We start from the raw sequence: 17869 nt of genomic DNA on the forward strand, positions 1-17869 counted from the left end.
GTTTGCCATCAGGCAATACCACGACCAGGGAGAGGACACAGCCCCGGAGCCGGCTGCCACATCCTGCCATCCTCCAGTGGTGGACACACGGTGCACCCCGGGTGGGACGTTTTGGCTTGTGTCAACGCCACAAACCGCTGCAGAGCACAGAGCCTGGTGCTGCTGGTTGATGCACAGCACCTCAATGCCAACTGCACTTGGCAAAGAGGCAGGGAAAGAGTTACGGACCGCAGCTATAAGGAGAAGCAACTTGCAATCAGAACTACGCAAATGAAGCTGCTGGAATTTCTAATTGCAGATAAAGCCTTTCCTCAGACGGCATGACCTCCAGAGGTGCCACCTAAACTCAGCTCCCGCAGGCTTTGTGCCTCTTCTCTCCCCACAGGACTGAAGCCACCTGCAAAGGGCTCAGCATCCTGCAAAGGGCTCAGGCAACTTACCCAGCCCCACGGCCACCCCATTGCCTGCTCCATCCTCAGGCTTTGCTGCCACACAGACAGGGAGAGCCAGCTCGCTGCTCTGCCTGCACCCTCCCGCACCATATGCCAGTGCTCCTCGGGCTGCAAAGCCCCCAGCACTTCTGAGCCATCCCACCTCCAGGGTCGCTCCACAATCCGCTTGGCTAAAGCCCCAATTCCAGCTGCTACCCAACCAGGGGGGATCCCAGACCCTTCCCAAGGGGTGGGGGACACGATGTGCTCAGCCCAGCGGGGCTGAGACCCCCAGCAGACACCCCCCCGCTGCCTCCCGGCAGCAGCATCCTCCCCTCCGCGCATCCCACCTCATGCTGACGGAGCAGGCTACAAGTTACTATGCAAGAGGGATTTTATTGAAATAAGATAAAAAGCTGAGCAGAATAAAAGTGGCATTAAATCCTCTTGAAGTTGATCTTCACTGCCTACCGTGACAATTTTAAGTTAAAGACTGCTGAACTCAACACGAATTATAAATTTCCCAGGCTGGATCCAGGGAAATGCCCCAAAGGAGCATCTGTTGGCATCAAAGCGGATTTCAGCACCAGGAGGAGACGAGGCGCTGCAAGAGCACAAAGCACCGCAAGATGCCAGCACAGGCCGGTCAGATGAGCTGTTTCCACCCCATTTTCTCGGTGCGGCGGATGTTTTGGGGGCACTGTGAGCAGCCTGAAGCATGCCTGGGCCCAGGGAAAGAACCGAAATGCTGGGGAGAGGAGTAGCAGCTCCTTCCCCACCAGAAGAGCTGACACTCCTGCCCCACTGGAGAATGTTCGAGTAGGGTCTAGCTGCTAAACTCCTCTTTTGTAAGTCACCCTTTAAAGGCCAGTTGTAAAATCAATTATAGGCAAACAAATATCTTTGAACCTGAGCTCTCTGCAGGGATATCCCTTATGCAAGAGCTGGGGAGCCTGACAGCAAATCCTACCCAGCACCAGGGCTTCGTGGATGGAGCGTGCCAGGAGAGGGCAACCTGTTCCTGCTGCATCGCCTCGGAGCATGACCACCAACAACCGGTGAATCGCAGCATCCCTGAGCTACGGCAACAGAGCAAGGTGATGCTCGGGAATAAAGTACCACCACAGCCCTCCATAGGTGGTTTAAGAAAACCAGGCGCAAGGACATGTTGTTTCTGTGGAGTTTCTCATTCCCTTGGGGCCGAGCTGAGGGGTGACAAACCATTTGACAGCACTGGATGAAACACTCTACCGGGTCCTAAATGACAATAGTGCACTCAGATATCCCCTTCACCTTGTCCCGAGGGACATCAGATATCCCACAGGGATGGGAAGCCACACACAGCTTACCAGGTACACCGATGCTGTCAGTCCCACCAAGCTGTGAGTCCCACCAATTCACTGACCTCTGAATAACAAAACGAAACCATTACATCCAGCCTGAAAAAATACAAATTAATTTATTTAGCCACAGGAAGAACCACAGAGGCACTCACCATGCCCTGTGAGAGTGGCATGGGCTATTCATACCTCCCACCTCAAGCTCAAATCCAATTCTCCATTCTGTGGATGGGGAGCAGAAGCTGATTTGCTTCATTAGACACAAACCACACACCAGAAGAGTTTCTTTCCAGCTGTTCAATCCTTAGTGTAAAACAGCTCTGCCATCTACACTGCTGCCCCGAACCAGCCAAAGAGATGCCTTCAGACTTTTTGAAGGGATCAGGTTTCATCTAATGACTCATTTCTAATCAATAAGAATTGTTATTATTCTCAGAGTTCAAAACTGATTTTCCTCCAACAGGCTTTTTCCATGCTAGTTTAAAAAAAAAAATTACTTAGGAATTTTAAATGCCTAAAACCACCAAAATACACTGAACCAATCACATGAGCTGGAAACGCTCCCCCTTGGTCCTCCCAACAATATGAAAAATCCCTGTTACATTACTAAAAACTGTATTAAAAACTACTTAGAGGTGAAACTTGCTTAGCTTAAAAACTTAAGTAACATATATTTTCAAAGGGCAGGAGGAGGCAAAGCCACACCAGCTGCCTGTTTTCCCTTCCCAGAGCAGTTCTGCCTCCTCTGCCACCATTCCCCAGTGTGACCCAGTCATGATGTGCTGCAGCCAAACGCCAGCTCCGAGAAATCCCAGCAGAGGCCTTATCAGGTGGCAACAAGAGTCAGAAATCAGGATCTGACCAGATGTCCTCACTTGAGAGTCAGCTTGCTCTTTACCAGACGAGTGCCACGAACTGCCGGGGCCAAGGGGTCGCCGGTGCAGCCCAGCAGCAGCCTGTTGACGGGCTCTCTGCTGCCTTCAGCGTGAGTTATTGGCCATTTACTTTGCTTCTCATTACAGATGCAGGCTCCCTCCCCATCTGTGTCAACTCTAAACGAGCACGCAGCTCATTTGTAGCATCCTCACGTTCAGGATACACTGAACTCAGCAAGATGCTGGTCCCAACCTTACATGGCTCCAGGTTCATAAACAAGCTGCTGTAGGTCGCGGACATCAACCATGCAGACCTAGAGGTGCAACAAGCAAGTTAAAATTCGACCCAGGCAGAGCATTAAAATCAGGAATCCACCACTGGTGGTCAGTAACAAGGGACTATCTGCATTGACTCCCATCCCAACTCCAGTTATAAATTACCAAAATGACAAATCAGGCTAATATTAGTAAGCACAGCAGAGAAGTAATGACACAGATCATCCCTCCCACTTCTGCCACCCACACAGGAATGGGAATTTTTAAGATCGCAGGAAATATACATGGCGCTTCTGACAAAAGCCAAGGAGAAACTCGCCCTTGGTCACAAGCTGAGACTTGCCAGCTGTTTGACTGCACCCGTTCTCCAAAAGACAAGCCAAACTGCAGGATCAGCACAAGGATGGCTTACCAAGGCCAGCAAAGACATGAGCTTCTCCAATACAACCTACACGGAGGTATAGCTGTTCACACACATCCAGGTGTTTTGGTGACTAAGTTGTCTGCTTGTTGAACACAAGAGGAAATTTAGGAGCTGAACAGCTGGTTGAACCCATAACAGAGCAACTCCCCACACCAGCACTTTGCAGTCGCTAACTGTAAAGTGAGACTGGCTAAAGGAATAAAGCAGATTACACACTTAAGATAAGTCTTGAGGTCCCAGACCGTGCTTTCACCACACCCAAACCATGGCTAAAGGGACCCAAAGAAGCCCCAGCAGAAGAAACAGCACTGCTTGCCCCAGGCACTGCTTAGGTCTGGTGGTACGTCCCACTACCCAGCCAAAGCTTTGGGTCAGCAAAAGTGCTCCCAGCCCCTGTGAGGCAGGGATACACCTACATCCAGCCAGGCTATTCCCAGTCAGAGCTCAACAGCTCCTGAAAGCTTCTTTTAAGGCAGAAAGCATCTTGCCTGCACAGTCCCAGCCCCATCGCTGGAAGGGTGGAGGGCTGGTGGCAGCCAGGGTTTGGCCAAGAGGGGCACTGCAGATCAGAAGAAATCCTGTGGGCTTTTTGCTCACTCCCCAGGGTTTCTGAGTGCTGAGCCAAGAGTTTGGGAATGGGATGTGCATCAGCCCATCACCAGAGTCTGCTCTGGACCTTACATCTTGTCTTTGCTTTTGCTTAAAGACAATTCTTCCCCCAAAAGCAGCCAGGGTGATAAAACTACAAAAAGCCACCCACACGCCAGCTCTGTAGCAAAGCAGTGACCCACACCACAAGCCAGGCAGAGGGCTCGAGTGCGGCCAGGTCGGAGCTTCCCTGTTTCCAGTGGGAAAGGCAGCCAGCTTCTGCTGCAGCAGCCCGAGGCCATCCCACCTCTGCCCGTTCCAGGCAGCACCGTGCACCAGACCAGCAGCACCAGACTCAACCTGGGAACCCAAATACTTGCGACACCAGCCCTGCTGAAGTCTATCAGAGCGGGGATCCCAGCCACAGCGTGAACAGCCACCGAGAGAGCCCAAATTTGCCCCCACGTGATGGCTGCATGCAGCATGGTGCCACCCGCCCCTTGGTCACAGCTGCCAGGGGCTGGCTCGCTTCGTACCGAGAGCAGCTTTGCTTGCAGGTGGAGGACACGTTCTATTAAAACAAACTCTATTTCAAAACAGCTCACGTGCGTGCAAGTTACGAAGGCAAAGGAGCCCAGGTTGCCATCCCATTCTCAGGACACAGTCACACCACCCTGGAGGGACAAAGGACACAAATGACAAGGCAAAAATTTACTTTGAGTTTACACATGAGGAGAAAGAGACAGGAAAGAAAAAAACCAAACAAGAATTTACACAGGTATGAGCAAAAAGATACCAAACGTGTTGGGGACAGAAGAGGGACAGTGTCAGCTCGTTCCTGCACCCTTTGAGGAAGGGAGAGGAGGCAGCGAGGGGAAGGACAGGGCTGTGCGAGAAGGCGACTGCTCAAAGCACTCCTGTCTCCGCAGGGAGCAGGACCTTCAGCTGCGTCCCCAGCTCCAAGAAGAGATCTCAGGGGGGGATCTGGGCAGGGGCCAAGACCTGTCGCCTGCAAGCCCTCATGTCCTGCTTTGCTCAGGGCATCCGAGCTGGCAGTCTCCCAGGGAAGCCCTGTGCTGCAGAAAGCCACTACCAGAGGTGGGGGATTTGCTTCCCCAGGTGGAAAAGGCTGATGCTTCTGGACCACGGCCACGGCACGGGACGTGGCCTCACTCCAGGAGTCGAACCGTGATCTCCCAGCAAAAGAGAATCAGATTTAACACAGGTTTCTCTTGCAGATGCATCTGCTAACAGAGGCAGGCACCAGTCTGACAGTTTCTATCTTAGCACGACAAGCAGCAGCAGCCCTCTGCTTCCCACTACCGACACCAAACTGCTCCAAGGACCCCGGCTGCACCGAGATTTTCAAACCAGCCTCTGACAAGTCCTCATTCAAAAGGATAAAAACAACAACATTAATGCAAACTGAAGCTACTGCCTCCGTTCTTCCGCAGTTACTGTTTAAAACCGGTCAACATCATATGGAGCAAAGCCGGAGGGATCAGGCAATTAATCCCCCCCACAATGGGGCACAGGATTTGACCCAAGCCGTGGGCAGCCACACACTGCTCTTTCTGGGTTTCAGCACTTACATGGCATCAGTTTTTAAGCCAGAGAGCAGCCAGCGCTGGCTCCCAGGGTGTGCTCTGGTCTCTGCCCACCCAGCTCTTTACAGGGATTAACGCAGGGGCAACAGCTCCTCATTTCCTTCACACACTTGAAATGACACAGGGAAAGAGACTGGACACACAGATAAAGCAAAACTTTTATCCACAGCAAGCAAATGATGAGACCCTTCAAAGGCTGTTTCAAACCCTGGCGAAGTAACCAAGTGCTACTTGTCATTCTCCAAGTGAAGTAATTAAACATGAGTTAAGGTAAAACATGTGCACAGCTTCCCAGGTTTTATTGATTTTTTTTTTTTCTTTGCAGTCTTGACAAGTGACCTTGATAAATTGTTTTGTCAAAAAATTTGTGGAAGTGATGAAATCAAAGGGAAGCAACAGAAAAAAAAGCCACCAAGCATTAGACAAAGGAAACATTTATTTACAAACAGCTGAAAAACATGAAGTGATGGAAATACCACTTACTGAAGCCATGCACTCACATGCAGCAAATAGTAGCATTTGTCCAGAGTGCAGGGTGAGAGGTCAATAAATAATTGAGGAAAAAACACACAGATTTTAAAGAAACACAGAAGACAGACATAGGAGAAAATAAAACAGTAACAAGAGACACAGGACTTTTTAAAACAAGAACAGATTTGTAGTAGATACAAACATGGCAAAATAGAAAGTGTTCTGTCACCGTTTTTCCTTGATACTTGTCAATTCAAGGAGTAGCACACTCCTCACCAGAGATATCTATCCCTCTCTGATTTTTGCTGGTGAAGCATTAGGTCTTCAACTTGCCAAGGGGAGAACAGAGCTGGTCCCTATTGGTACAATAGGCTACTTTAGCCCCCTAAATTTACCTAACCTCCCAGCTCCTACGGCCACGATGCAGGACCAAGTAAGGACCAAGAAGGATTTTTCCTCCCTGTGTACTTGCACCAAACTCTTCCTACATCAGCTCAGCCAAAAAAGAGCCTCTTCCTTCACTGCACCCGTGCCAGGTCCCCCTTGCACAACCCTGCCAGCTTTGCAGAGGAAAGAAGGGGCCCGAACGGCTGGTGCAGCTCCACGCAGCACAGCTTCACCAGCAGACTTTTGCAGACTTGAGAAACATTTGCAAGCCACCAAGGCAGCATCTCTCACCCCAACACCAGCTGCAGGCAGAGGGCATTCTGCACAGGAGCCACAGCAGCATTAACAGATTTGTAGCCTAAAAAGGAATAAAGTGGGTTATAATCTAACAGCAATGCTTGTTCTATACTTTGAAAAGAAAAAAAAAAATCAGAAAAAAAATATCAAAGTTTTCCTTTAAGATCACCATGAAAACAACTTTTCACTCAAAAAATTCGATAAATCACAGCATCAGTGACATCTCACAGACCCAAAGTTTGCTGTGTTCACACCCAGCATCTCAGGTCTTCAATGCCAACAGATATCCTCGTGTCGCACATCCCAGCCTCCCTCCTTCCGAGCACCCACACGGGGAGCAGAGGCTCCTGCCCACCACTGCCTTGCTCCTGCTGCGGCAGCCTTTAACAAAACCCTCGCCCCCTTCCCTCCTCTGCACAGTCACGTTCAATTATTTATTTTCAGGGGGTTTATTAATGCAGCCTCAACTTGTAACACTGACTACACAGGAGTTCAAAAAGCTCCAAAAAGCAGCTGCACTGAGACAAGACAGCAGGCTCTGTCACTGCCACAGAGCACAGCTCACCGCTCACGGCCTCCTTAAGCACCAACTCCTGCAGCTGTATTTTAGGAGCCCTAAAACGCGCTTCATGAATTCGTGCCACGGGTCTGCCAAGAGCGTAGAAGTGCAGGGCAACTGCTCGGAAAGCGAAGCACCAGGCTCCCCCCTTCCTCCTGCTTCCCCGGGCAGCAGCAGACACCAACAGAGGCGACAGGGACATACCTGTGCTGTCGGGCAGGTGTAAGAGCATGTCCTGCAGAAGCAGTGGAGAGCACCGTGAGCTGGGACATCATTTTCCATCCTACTTCTGAACCCCGCTTGTACACCATGTGTTTGCAACGCTAACACGTACTGCTTCCCCAGTACCGCTCCAGACCTGATTGTGGGGGGTTTTTTGAAATTATAAGATCATCTTGGAGCGTTTTTCCAGTCTTTCCCTTGCCTTTAGCCACTGCTGTTGCACAATAAACCCTCTTCCATCGACACCAGGCCAGCTGTGAGCGAGCAGCCACGTGGCACACACGGCAGCACAGCTCCGTCGCTCACTCCGGAGGATGAGGATGCAGCAGCAGAGATGGCCTATATACTGCAGTCTCCGCTGAGCTCCCTGCTGTAATGTTTAGTTTGTGATGTTACGTAAGTAACATTTTCTGTGTTCCATTGCTATAAATGATTATCACGGATTACATCTGCAATAGTATAATATACAACACAGTATACGCACGTGGGAAACAAGGGAAAGATCAGCACCAAATCGAGGAGGTAAGCATATTTCTTGGGTAACTCTATCCCAACATGCAAGTAAAGTGGAAAACAGTAACAGGAGAATTAAAAACAGATTAGCAAAAAAAAAAGGGGGGGGGGGGGGAGGGGAGGAGGTGGAGAGGAGGATTCCTAGCTTGTGAAACACTGGAAAATCCTGAAGATTCCTCCCATCCTCCTCATGTTTGCATTGCCAGGCAGCAGCCAGAAGAAGGGAGCAGTTAGAGGCTGTGCAGATCTCAGACTGTTTATAGCCCTTTTTAGCTGAATGTCCATTAACAGGACCTCATCAGCTGCAGATATTGAGACAACCTGATTAAGTACTCATCCCCCTGGGCCTCCCATCTCAAGGCCTGCAAACTTCTCTGGTTGAGGAAAAATTCCCAGGCTGATCAGACACACTCTAAAAGCAACAAAAATCAGGAAGCCACTTTTTTTCTTTCCTTCCCGATGCCTGAATTTCCAAGAACATGCCAGATACATGTTCAGACCATTTTAAGCACCTGTATTTAAAAAGAAGTCAATACTTCATAACCCTCCACATTTAGGGCAATTGCCAATAGACCTGTCGCCTATGAAACCCCAAGCATTCAGCCACAGCAGATGTGGAGGACCATGGCCATCTTCTGCACATCCAAGCCCCAGAGCTCTTCCCTTGCCTCGCAGAGCCCTTCCACTCCTCGCGAGATGCCTAGGAACCTCATCCCATCATGTGGCAGCTAGGGATGCATCTTGCCCCAAACTTACAACGTGCTCATGGCAAGGCAAAGGCTTGTGAAATGAGGAAGGGAGTCACAGGAGACCGTGCATGTACTGTGCCAGCGACGAGGCTTTGCCAGCGAAGCCCGTGGGTGCTACACCAGCCAGATTGTGGAGGGCGCTGGAGAAGTAAGGATTGCTTGCAGTGTCTCTTCCCCAAGGAGTAGTGAAGGCAAAAGGTTAGAAGATCAAAAGCAGCAGCCCAGAGAGGATAGAAGTCCATCAGACCCACTTGAGTTGGCTCCTGTAGCCCACCAGCACCATTTCCACAGCAGCCAGCAGAAAGTTTCGTGCTCTGATATCCTCCAAACTCGCCCTGCATCCAACCCTGGGCATCAGGCCCCATCAGAGGCAAGGCTGATGACTAGCATAATTACTCCTAAGTGAGCCTAACATAACCCTATTGCAGAGAGAATAAATGCTCAGAAATAAGATCGGTATCAAGCCTTGCGATTCCATTAGTGACATTCACAGTTAGCGCAGAGTTACCCCCAAGAAAGGGCTGAAACAGCCCGTGGGATTACAGTCTTTTTCTGGATACCACTAGAAAGACACAAAGGACCAACAAGGACTTTTCAGAGCCTATAAAAAAAAAATATATATATGGAAAAACCCAAAGGCTCAGTACCACTGTGAAGCCCTCAAGGAAATCGTGCTGTTTTTGAAAGAGGGGGACTGGCTGAAACTCTCTAAAGTTTGAAAAACTCCATTTTGACACAGTAATAAACCCTTTCAGCAGCATCTAAGAGCAGGCACAGCTCCAGCTGTCCCTCCTCTGCACCGCCTCAACTTACAGGGGGTTTGCACACCCTGCACCCACGGTGTGTCACAGCATCCCTTTGGCTGCAGCAGGAGAAGCTAAGTGTTGACTGTGGCTCGCTGGTGGTGGCTGAGGTGGAGCAACCCATCCCGATTGCAATTTAACAGGGAAACAGGAGAGACAGAGCATCCTGCCAACTGGAGAAGGGAACACAAGTGAGCAGCAGAAGGCACTGAAAGGAGTCAGGAATCATTAGGAGTGGGAAATCCAAGCAAACGGCTCCATCTCAGCAGCACTGTCAATTATATTTTCCATGGCAGCAGCTCCTGGCACAGTTAACGGCAGTCAGCTATCCTGGGAAAATCAAGACTCCAAAGATCAAAAAGACAATTAAGAGCAGCAAGGTAACTGAGTGCTGGCAGCCAGTGCCTCTCCAAGAATAAGCCCTATGAACAGAGGGGAAAACAGTTCACAACAGGATGAAGAAACATCACAAGGAGGACAGGAGAAGGGAGCACTTCTGTAAAAAGAGTTGGAAATAGGAAGGATTGTTGCAGCAAGCAACGAGCTGGCATCGAGGGCATACGGACAACAACAACAACGGGGATTACGTGAGCTGCGGCCGTGAGAGCTGCACCTTGGCTCTCACCCACCAAATCACACACCTAACTTGCAGGGGGATCACCAGCCTCTACAGCAGCCTTATTTCTCTCCAGAGTTATATTTTCTGCTGCAGTAGAAACTCATTCCAGCAGCCAGAGCAGAAGGCAACACCAGCACTACCAACCCTCTCCTCCTTCGAAGCTCCCGCTCTCCTACAGTTTACAAATGAGCCCCTGTAAAGCTGTTTTTGATCAGTCCCCATTTGCTAAGAAAAAAACAATTTATTAAGGCAGTAAGAATAACCAGACAACCCAAGCAGTCAACCCCCGTTAGCCCAAACCCCAGACCCACACCACACACAGCCATGCCAGGGTGTTGGTCTCAAACTGAATCCTCGCCTGGGTGACACAGCCCCACAAGGCTGAAAACACGGCGTGAAGCCTGACAGACCCAACCAAGAGATTTTGGGGAGCATCGCTCCAGCGGCAGCCTTGCCACGATGGTCGCACAAGGTCAGCCTGAACACTCAGGCAGCTTCATCTCTTCTCTAGCCAGCAAATTGTAACTAGTATTTCAGAAGTAGGATAAAGGCACAGGGCACTTGCAGTAGTTTTTCTGGGTGTAGCTGCTTAGCTTTTAGTGCTGTGCTGCTTAAGGACCTCCTGGGTTGCGTTTTGTATACAGAAAGTTACAGCTCGTATCCATGAGTGATAAAATTGTGCCCAAATGTGTTCAATCCCTCTGGATTTTCTGGCTTCCCACAGTGAGTGCCACCATTTAATTTTGTGTTCTACAAAATATTAATTATTCCTGCTTCATTTAAACCTGTGACCTGATAACTTCCTCCTTGTTACTGTTACAAGCAATTGCCCCCACCTTTTCCCGCAGCGTTTACTATCCCTTCACACAGCACCTTCAGCTGTCATTCTTCCAGACGGAAAATTTACTTTCCGTCATCCACCTTCCCTTGGTGGAGGAGGCTTTATTTGTCTGGTTAATCTTGTGCCTGTTTGGTTTTTGGGGTGTAAGTTCTGCTGAAAAATTTGTGAGCTGGTGTGATGAGAGCCAGACCCTCTCCAGGGGATAAGCATCACAGCTGCACATGGAGCAAACCTACATTTTCTCTCCTGCTCTTTTTGTAGCGATTCCCAGCTTTGTTGCTGCACTGACATCTCAAGCCCCAACCTTGGTGCAAGGCACTGGATGCCTTTGGGGGAGGTTGGCAGGTGAGCTGGTCTTGACGCAGGTATGAGCACTGACCTATCTGATTAACTCCTGCTTTTTTATTACCATGAACACCAAAAATGCCTTCAGTCAGCCTGACATCTGCACTGGTTCAGGCAACGACCTGAATCACAGCATGGATTTCATCCTCTCTCTTCCCAGGAACCCCCAAGCAGGGGGTCAAAAGAAGTCACCGACTCCCTCACCTCTCCAATCAATCACCAAGCAGCCCAAGTTCATTTTGGGAAGTTTTCCAACACAATACCTAGTGTTTAAAATACCAGCGACAGACTTCTACCCTCCCCTTGCAGGCTTTTCTAAAGACCCCCTCATCACATAGCCAAGAAAATAATTCTCATATATTCACCAGTCACATAATTAATTCCTGTATCTCATGATATTGCCATAAAAAGAAAGGATATTTTCACTGCCATAAAAAAGGTATATTAGACACAGTCATCAAATACTTTTAAGTTCACAACCTCCAAGCCACGACTGCAGAGAGAAGACAGAGCATAAGGAGCAGATAAAAGCATTTCGTTGTCACCCCTGCCACTCTACAAAGTTGAAGTTGTCAAGAGGCCAATGTATGAGCTGACAAAAATCCAAGGGCTTATGCAGTTACAACATGGTGAGCAGAGAAGGCTGAACTATTCAAGAGCTTACAGTAATGAGAACAGAGGGCAATTACAGAAATCTGATTTTCAGGACAGATAAACAGCACAGGGCCATACCAAGCACTGATGAAAGTGTAGCCAATGCCTGCTCTTTCCATGGAGTGACAGAGCTGGGTACTGTGTGGGTAAATCAAGTCACTACGAGTTCGCCAACACTGTATAAACCCAACTAGAAACAGGAATGCCAGATCTGGCTGAGCAGAGTCTAGAGGCGAGCCACCCAGCCGGGTCTGGGACCCTTCTGTCTTAATCTTAAACTATACATTTATTTTAGAGGAATTAAGCACCACACGGTAATTGAGGAGTGAGCTAAGACAGCAACTCAGCTCTGCTCTCGCTTTCTGCCACTAATCCACCCAGTATCACTAGGCAGGTTTCTCACTGGTGAAGCAGGATGAGGACAGTGAGCTTTCTCACCTGACATCTATCAGTACTTACTCATGTCCCAGCTCACGGCTTATTACCAAAATAGTCCCAGCTACGCACCGGGTAGAGGGGAAACCAGAGCTCCTTCAGTTAGGCACAAGAGGGAACAGCAAAGTCTCCCATCTCATACATGGTTTGTGTATAGGTTTTGCTATTTCTTAAAAATAGAAATGAAAATCAGTCCTGTGAAAATGGCATCTCAGTGCACAGCTCGAGCTAGCCAGTAGTCAAGTTAAAAATGCTTTTGTTTATTTCAGGAGAACTACTGGGAGAAAAGAGACTCTCTTCATCCACCCTAAAATAAGTCTCCCGCTAGTCAATATATATTTGCAGAGTTAACCCAATTTGCCAGTACTAGACTCCATCAAATCTCAAATGCCAGGAAAGCAGCAAGGGACCGCTGCTTTATGCGGAAACACAAATGAATGGAGAACCCCAGCTTACGCTCAAGCATGTTTTATTTTCAGTAGCAACTAAAGTATGGCTCATCTTTAAAACATTTCCAAAAAGAGGTCAGGCTTTTTTTTTTTTTTTTTTTTTTTAGAGCACCAGGAAGCAAGGACACCCCCTTCCCTCTCCTCGGTGCTCCTTGCCTGCTGAAAACTGTACGGAGCCGAAAAGCTGTTCCGCATGTGAGACCGCCCCAGCGCTCATCAGCTGGAGGCACCTCAGAAGCAGCTGACTTGAGCCCAGCTATCTCCTCCCCAGAAGTGCCACTTCCACCAGGTCCCCCACGTTCCTGAGCACCAGCAGGGAATGCCAAGGATGGGCTCCCACCACATTCCCCTCCAGCAGGCAGGGCAGCAGGCAGCGTCCGTGAGTGGGGATCACTGTAAGGATGCTCCTCATGTCCTTCCCCATACAGGCAGGCAGCATTAGATACAAACCTGCTTCTCTCTCCTCATCTGCCCACTACAATGCTCTCCCAGTCTTCTGGGCCTCCCAGAGCCACCGATGCTCCACCTTTGCCGGCACAAATCCCTGTGGCTGCTCACCACCCTTCGTGCCCACCGGCCAAGACAGCCCCAATGCATCGACCTGAGCTCTGCAGAGCAGCCCTGGGAAACACAGGGGTTTTGGGGATCACTCAGGATAAAAGGAGTCAACCCCACGTGAGCAGACCTGAAGGACCTAGGGACTTCTTCAGCAAACCCAGAGCCTCCTCCCTCCACTTGTACTCACCCACCCCAGGGCTCTGCGCAATGCCCAGCACTCATAGGGACACAACGCTAGGAATTTTATTTCGATTCAAGCAAAACAGTCAAACCTAACACACATTCATTCTTTATCTTAATTAAAAGATCTCACTGGGACAAAACATCATCAGCCAGGTGAACATTAAAGTGTAAAGTAATTCACCAATGTCTTCAGCTCTAATTCCACAGCACAAGGATTCAGCACTCATTTACAGGGTATCTTATCCCCTCGGACCAGATCAGAAAAGCTTGGAAAAACAAGAGTTTGGTTTGGTTTTTATCTCCCATCAGCTCCCTGACCTAGATCACAGCATTGCCCTGCAAACAGCTGAGTCAGCACAACTGCGAAGCAGCGCAGGAACGAGCCTCCGCAGCCAAATCAGCACTGCTGCTGCACTGTCCTTACCCTGAAAGTACAGTCTGGGCTCGCTGGAGTTAGTAAGTCAGCACATCCAGAGCCTTAAGACAGGAAGTCTCTGCGTTTGCTATTTTTATGTAAAGACACAAACCAAAATAACCGCGCGTGACTCTGGGGGCAGCATCGCTGACATCCTCCTGCAGCCCCGGGCTGGGTGGGAGCTCAGCAGCCGAATGCCTGCACCGCTCCATGCCTGCCCTGCCATCATCCACAGCCCGATGTTTGGAAAGGTGAAGGTAAAGGCACGCACCGACTCATCCCACATCCAAGATCCTTTTCCAAACACCTACCCAGCTAAAGCACTCGCTCCCTGCTATGGGATAAGTGATGTTCACAGGACCGACAGCCATCACACCCTGCTCATTACAGCCATGACCTGGTACAATGTCATGCTCCACCAGGCAGAACACATGTGCCTAGAAAACTTCCATCTTCTCCTCAGTTGGCTGTATTCTCCATCAGTATTTACATATACTCCAGAGCTGCAATATTAAGGGACAGAGAGGTCAAAATACTTTATGTAATTAAATCAGTAGATGCTAGTGCCCCGGAACACAGCATACTTAAACAATTATGGGAAATGGGTAAGTGGCTCACACACTAATCAACTTTTGTATAATTAGCTGTCTCACAAGGTCATACACAAGTCAGACCACATTAGTGCAGGACTGGGGGCTTATTCTCCTGCAAGTCAAACCGTTGGTGCTCTGGCATTCTGCTGCTCTCTACAAAACATTACGTTAAGCACAGACTCTGCCTGTGCAATGCCCCTGGCAGCCAGCATCCCAAATGACCATCCCACTGGTACACAGACAAAAACATTAACACGCTGCCTTCCAAAAATGTCCTTACACTACTTTTATGTTGACTGTGTTTTCGTAAGCCAGCAGGATTAGAAAGTCGTCTCCATCCACAGCCTTGACCGCCACTCAGACAGAGAGCTGCACCCCGCAGTCACGCCACAGCACATTGTGGTTTTGGTGTGCACACAGCAGCATTTCCCCCGGGGAAGCAGAGGTTTTTTTTTCTTGATGCACTGAACCAACCACAACCTTCCTCGGTGGTGACTCTGAAAGCTAAGCTTCACAAACACTGTGCCTACAGATGCATACTCCCTGCAGTTGATAGCACAGAGCGGCATCTGCAGGTGTCCGAAAGCCTAAAGCTGGACCAGGACAGTGAGATGCTACATAAGCACTGAACCAAAGCAACCCCAGGCTGTGCAACAAATACCTTACCACAGCTTTCCCCGGTCTCATTTTCACACACCCCCTTTCTAAAACATTTAGGGCATTTTCTGAAGCTACATTTTCATTTTAAGAGCATTACAAAATCAGGTGTTCGCTACATCTTTTCTCTCATATAAGGCCTGATTTCCAGCATTCAAGATAAGATCTGAGAGCGGTTTTATTTTAAGACAGGAGGTAGCCAGCTTTTTAATACATTCATGGGTTTCGTATTCTGCAACTTGAAGCCATACTTGTTTGTGCAAGAAAACCAAATGTTAATCCCAGAAGAGTTATGACCATTGAAATTTTTCTAAAATATTCTGTTTGCTAAGCACCTACTCAATCCATTACACAATGGAGCAGTAAAAATGACACTCTGGGGAGGAGCTGCATAACAGGCACAGGGCTCCGACAGTTTTACGTAATGCAGCTGTCCCAAACATACACTAAAAAAAAATACCACAGCATAGCGCATGTAGGAGGGAGAAGAAGAAATATGCATGGAGGGAGGCAGCTCAACTAAATGTACGTGTCATTCATCTACCAAACTATCCTAAGCTATGGGTGAATAAGGCATGGTTCTGGCACTTTGTTGTGAACTGCTGTTCCCTGTAGTGCCACTGACCACTGCATTTAGTGCTGCTTAAAGCATTCCCAGTCCACACAGAACAACACAAAGTCTCCAGGAGAAAGGCACATACATCCTGCCTTCCAGAAGAATCATCGTTATTCCATTTTTACTGGCTCCCTATAATTTACAGTCATTACCAGGGGCTTTAAAAACATGTTCAATGCTGTATAACCAGACGAGATGACACTTGGTGCACACAGTATTGTTTAAAACCCTTTGTGTGTCTGTGAAACCATCAGCTATTTTTAATTGCATATGAAATAGTATCTGCCAGGGTTTCTGCACAATTTAGCAAGCACAGAAGAGCTGGTTTACAAGGAGATTTTTAAAAAGAATCCAGTTGCATGTTTGCACGCTAAGACGCACTCTACCTGACTGGTTGTTCCTCATGCGGATGGCTTTCGCTTTGGCCAGCTCCAGGGCCGTGACCCAGCGCTGCCTCTCCACTTCCGAGTTCGCCTTTAAGTGGTATGTCCTTCCCCCATTGGAAAGCACGATGTTACAAGAGTCCTCCGTATCGATATGAGCTGTGGACAGGTTGATGGTCCCGCGACACGTGTGGGCCATTTCTGCCTGCGTCCTGCATGGGAATAGAGGGAAAAGGAAGTGTCAGTCCCCCTTGCACCCAGCCTGTCCCCAAAACGCCACCGATGCACCCTCCCGTGCAGCAGAGACCCACAGAAACATCCAGAGCAGGCAGCAAGCCCATCAAAGCCACCAAGGCTAGACAAGCTCCTCAAACAGAAAAATAAGGACAGGGTTGCAGCATTTGCATCAACCTTGCTCCCTCATACAAACATCACCCCCAGCATTTAGGCTGCTGGTTTCACATCCTGCTGGGCCAATTGCTTCTGGTTGCCCTAAAAGTAAAATTACCAACTGCACACCATCACTGACCTTTCTCGTCTCATTTGCATTGCTGCTTTTTTCCCTTCTCTCTGCTATCCCACCTCCAGCATCTAGTATTTTGTGGCTCTTTATATCCTCTCCCTTCAATCATTGTCTTTCATCTAGGTGTGATAAGATCGTGCATGCAAAGGCAAATTAAAGCAGCACAATTCCTCTTCAGCTGTTAAAACACCTTTACTACTGGCAAAACTGCTTAGTACTTCACTAGGCTCACCCAGATGAGCAAAAGGCTTTCCTGGGGCTAACCTCCCAAAGCAACAGCCCTCCTTCCACACCAGCTGGGCAAAAAAGGGAGAACCCACCCTGCAGCAGCCTTAACCCATGACCATCCCACCACTGACAGCTGCACCCAGGACTTCATGTCCAGGGGCCAAAGGCCCCCCAGCCTGTCCCTGCCCCACACCACAGTTCTGCTGGTCCCAGCTAGGGACAACGAACAGCAGGTCGCCCCAAAGCAATGACCCTTCCAGCATCCACGACAGCTGCTGCTCTCTCTAGCACAAAAGTATTTCCACATCTTCAGACATTCTTAGCTCTCCATGGGCTTTTAGCTTTATCAAAGCTGAAATGATCACTTAAATTTTATTTATTAGTTTTCCTCTTTCCCATCGCCAGCTCTTGCACCCCAGGACAGCAGCTGGTCCCACGCTGCCTGCTCGCCAAAGCAGCAGTGTCACACTGGCTGAGAGCTGCCTTCTTGCACACAGAGACATTTGGACTTTTCAAAGCATACGAGCTGTGGAAGAGCCACATAGAAACTCACAGCCACTTCTTAAAACATTACTTAATATAGTGTTTTCAGAAGCAACTAAAGTCACTTTTTAAAAAAAAAAAAAAAGAATTGCAAAGACTAGGTTTTTAAAGGCACTTGGGCACAAAGATAAAGGCCCAAGTAGTCCCCAAAACTGCCTCTACACCCACTGCTGCATTGCAGATGCCCAAAATAGCTCTACAAGCATTGAGCCAGCGCGTCCTCAGGATTTCCCACCAACCCAGCAAACACGCTCAGACCAGCCAGCGCAGGCACAGCTGACAGCA

The 17869-nt window shown here is 48.9% G+C and overlaps 1 protein-coding gene across 6 annotated transcripts in view; it reads right to left on the reverse strand.

Moving 5' to 3' along the window:
* The window catches only part of OSBP2 (oxysterol binding protein 2), a 122453-nt gene that overhangs the window by 75349 nt on the left and 29235 nt on the right, over positions 1-17869 (reverse strand). For all 6 annotated transcript variants that reach the window (XM_049804101.1, XM_049804100.1, XM_049804103.1 and 3 more), the window contains one exon: positions 16294-16502. In XM_049804101.1, the coding sequence (XP_049660058.1) occupies positions 16294-16502 (209 nt within the window). The remainder of the gene's footprint in view (positions 1-16293; positions 16503-17869) is intronic.

Source organism: Accipiter gentilis, chromosome 7 (assembly GCF_929443795.1).
Source record: "Accipiter gentilis chromosome 7, bAccGen1.1, whole genome shotgun sequence".
Taxonomy (NCBI): Eukaryota; Metazoa; Chordata; class Aves; order Accipitriformes; family Accipitridae; genus Astur; species Astur gentilis.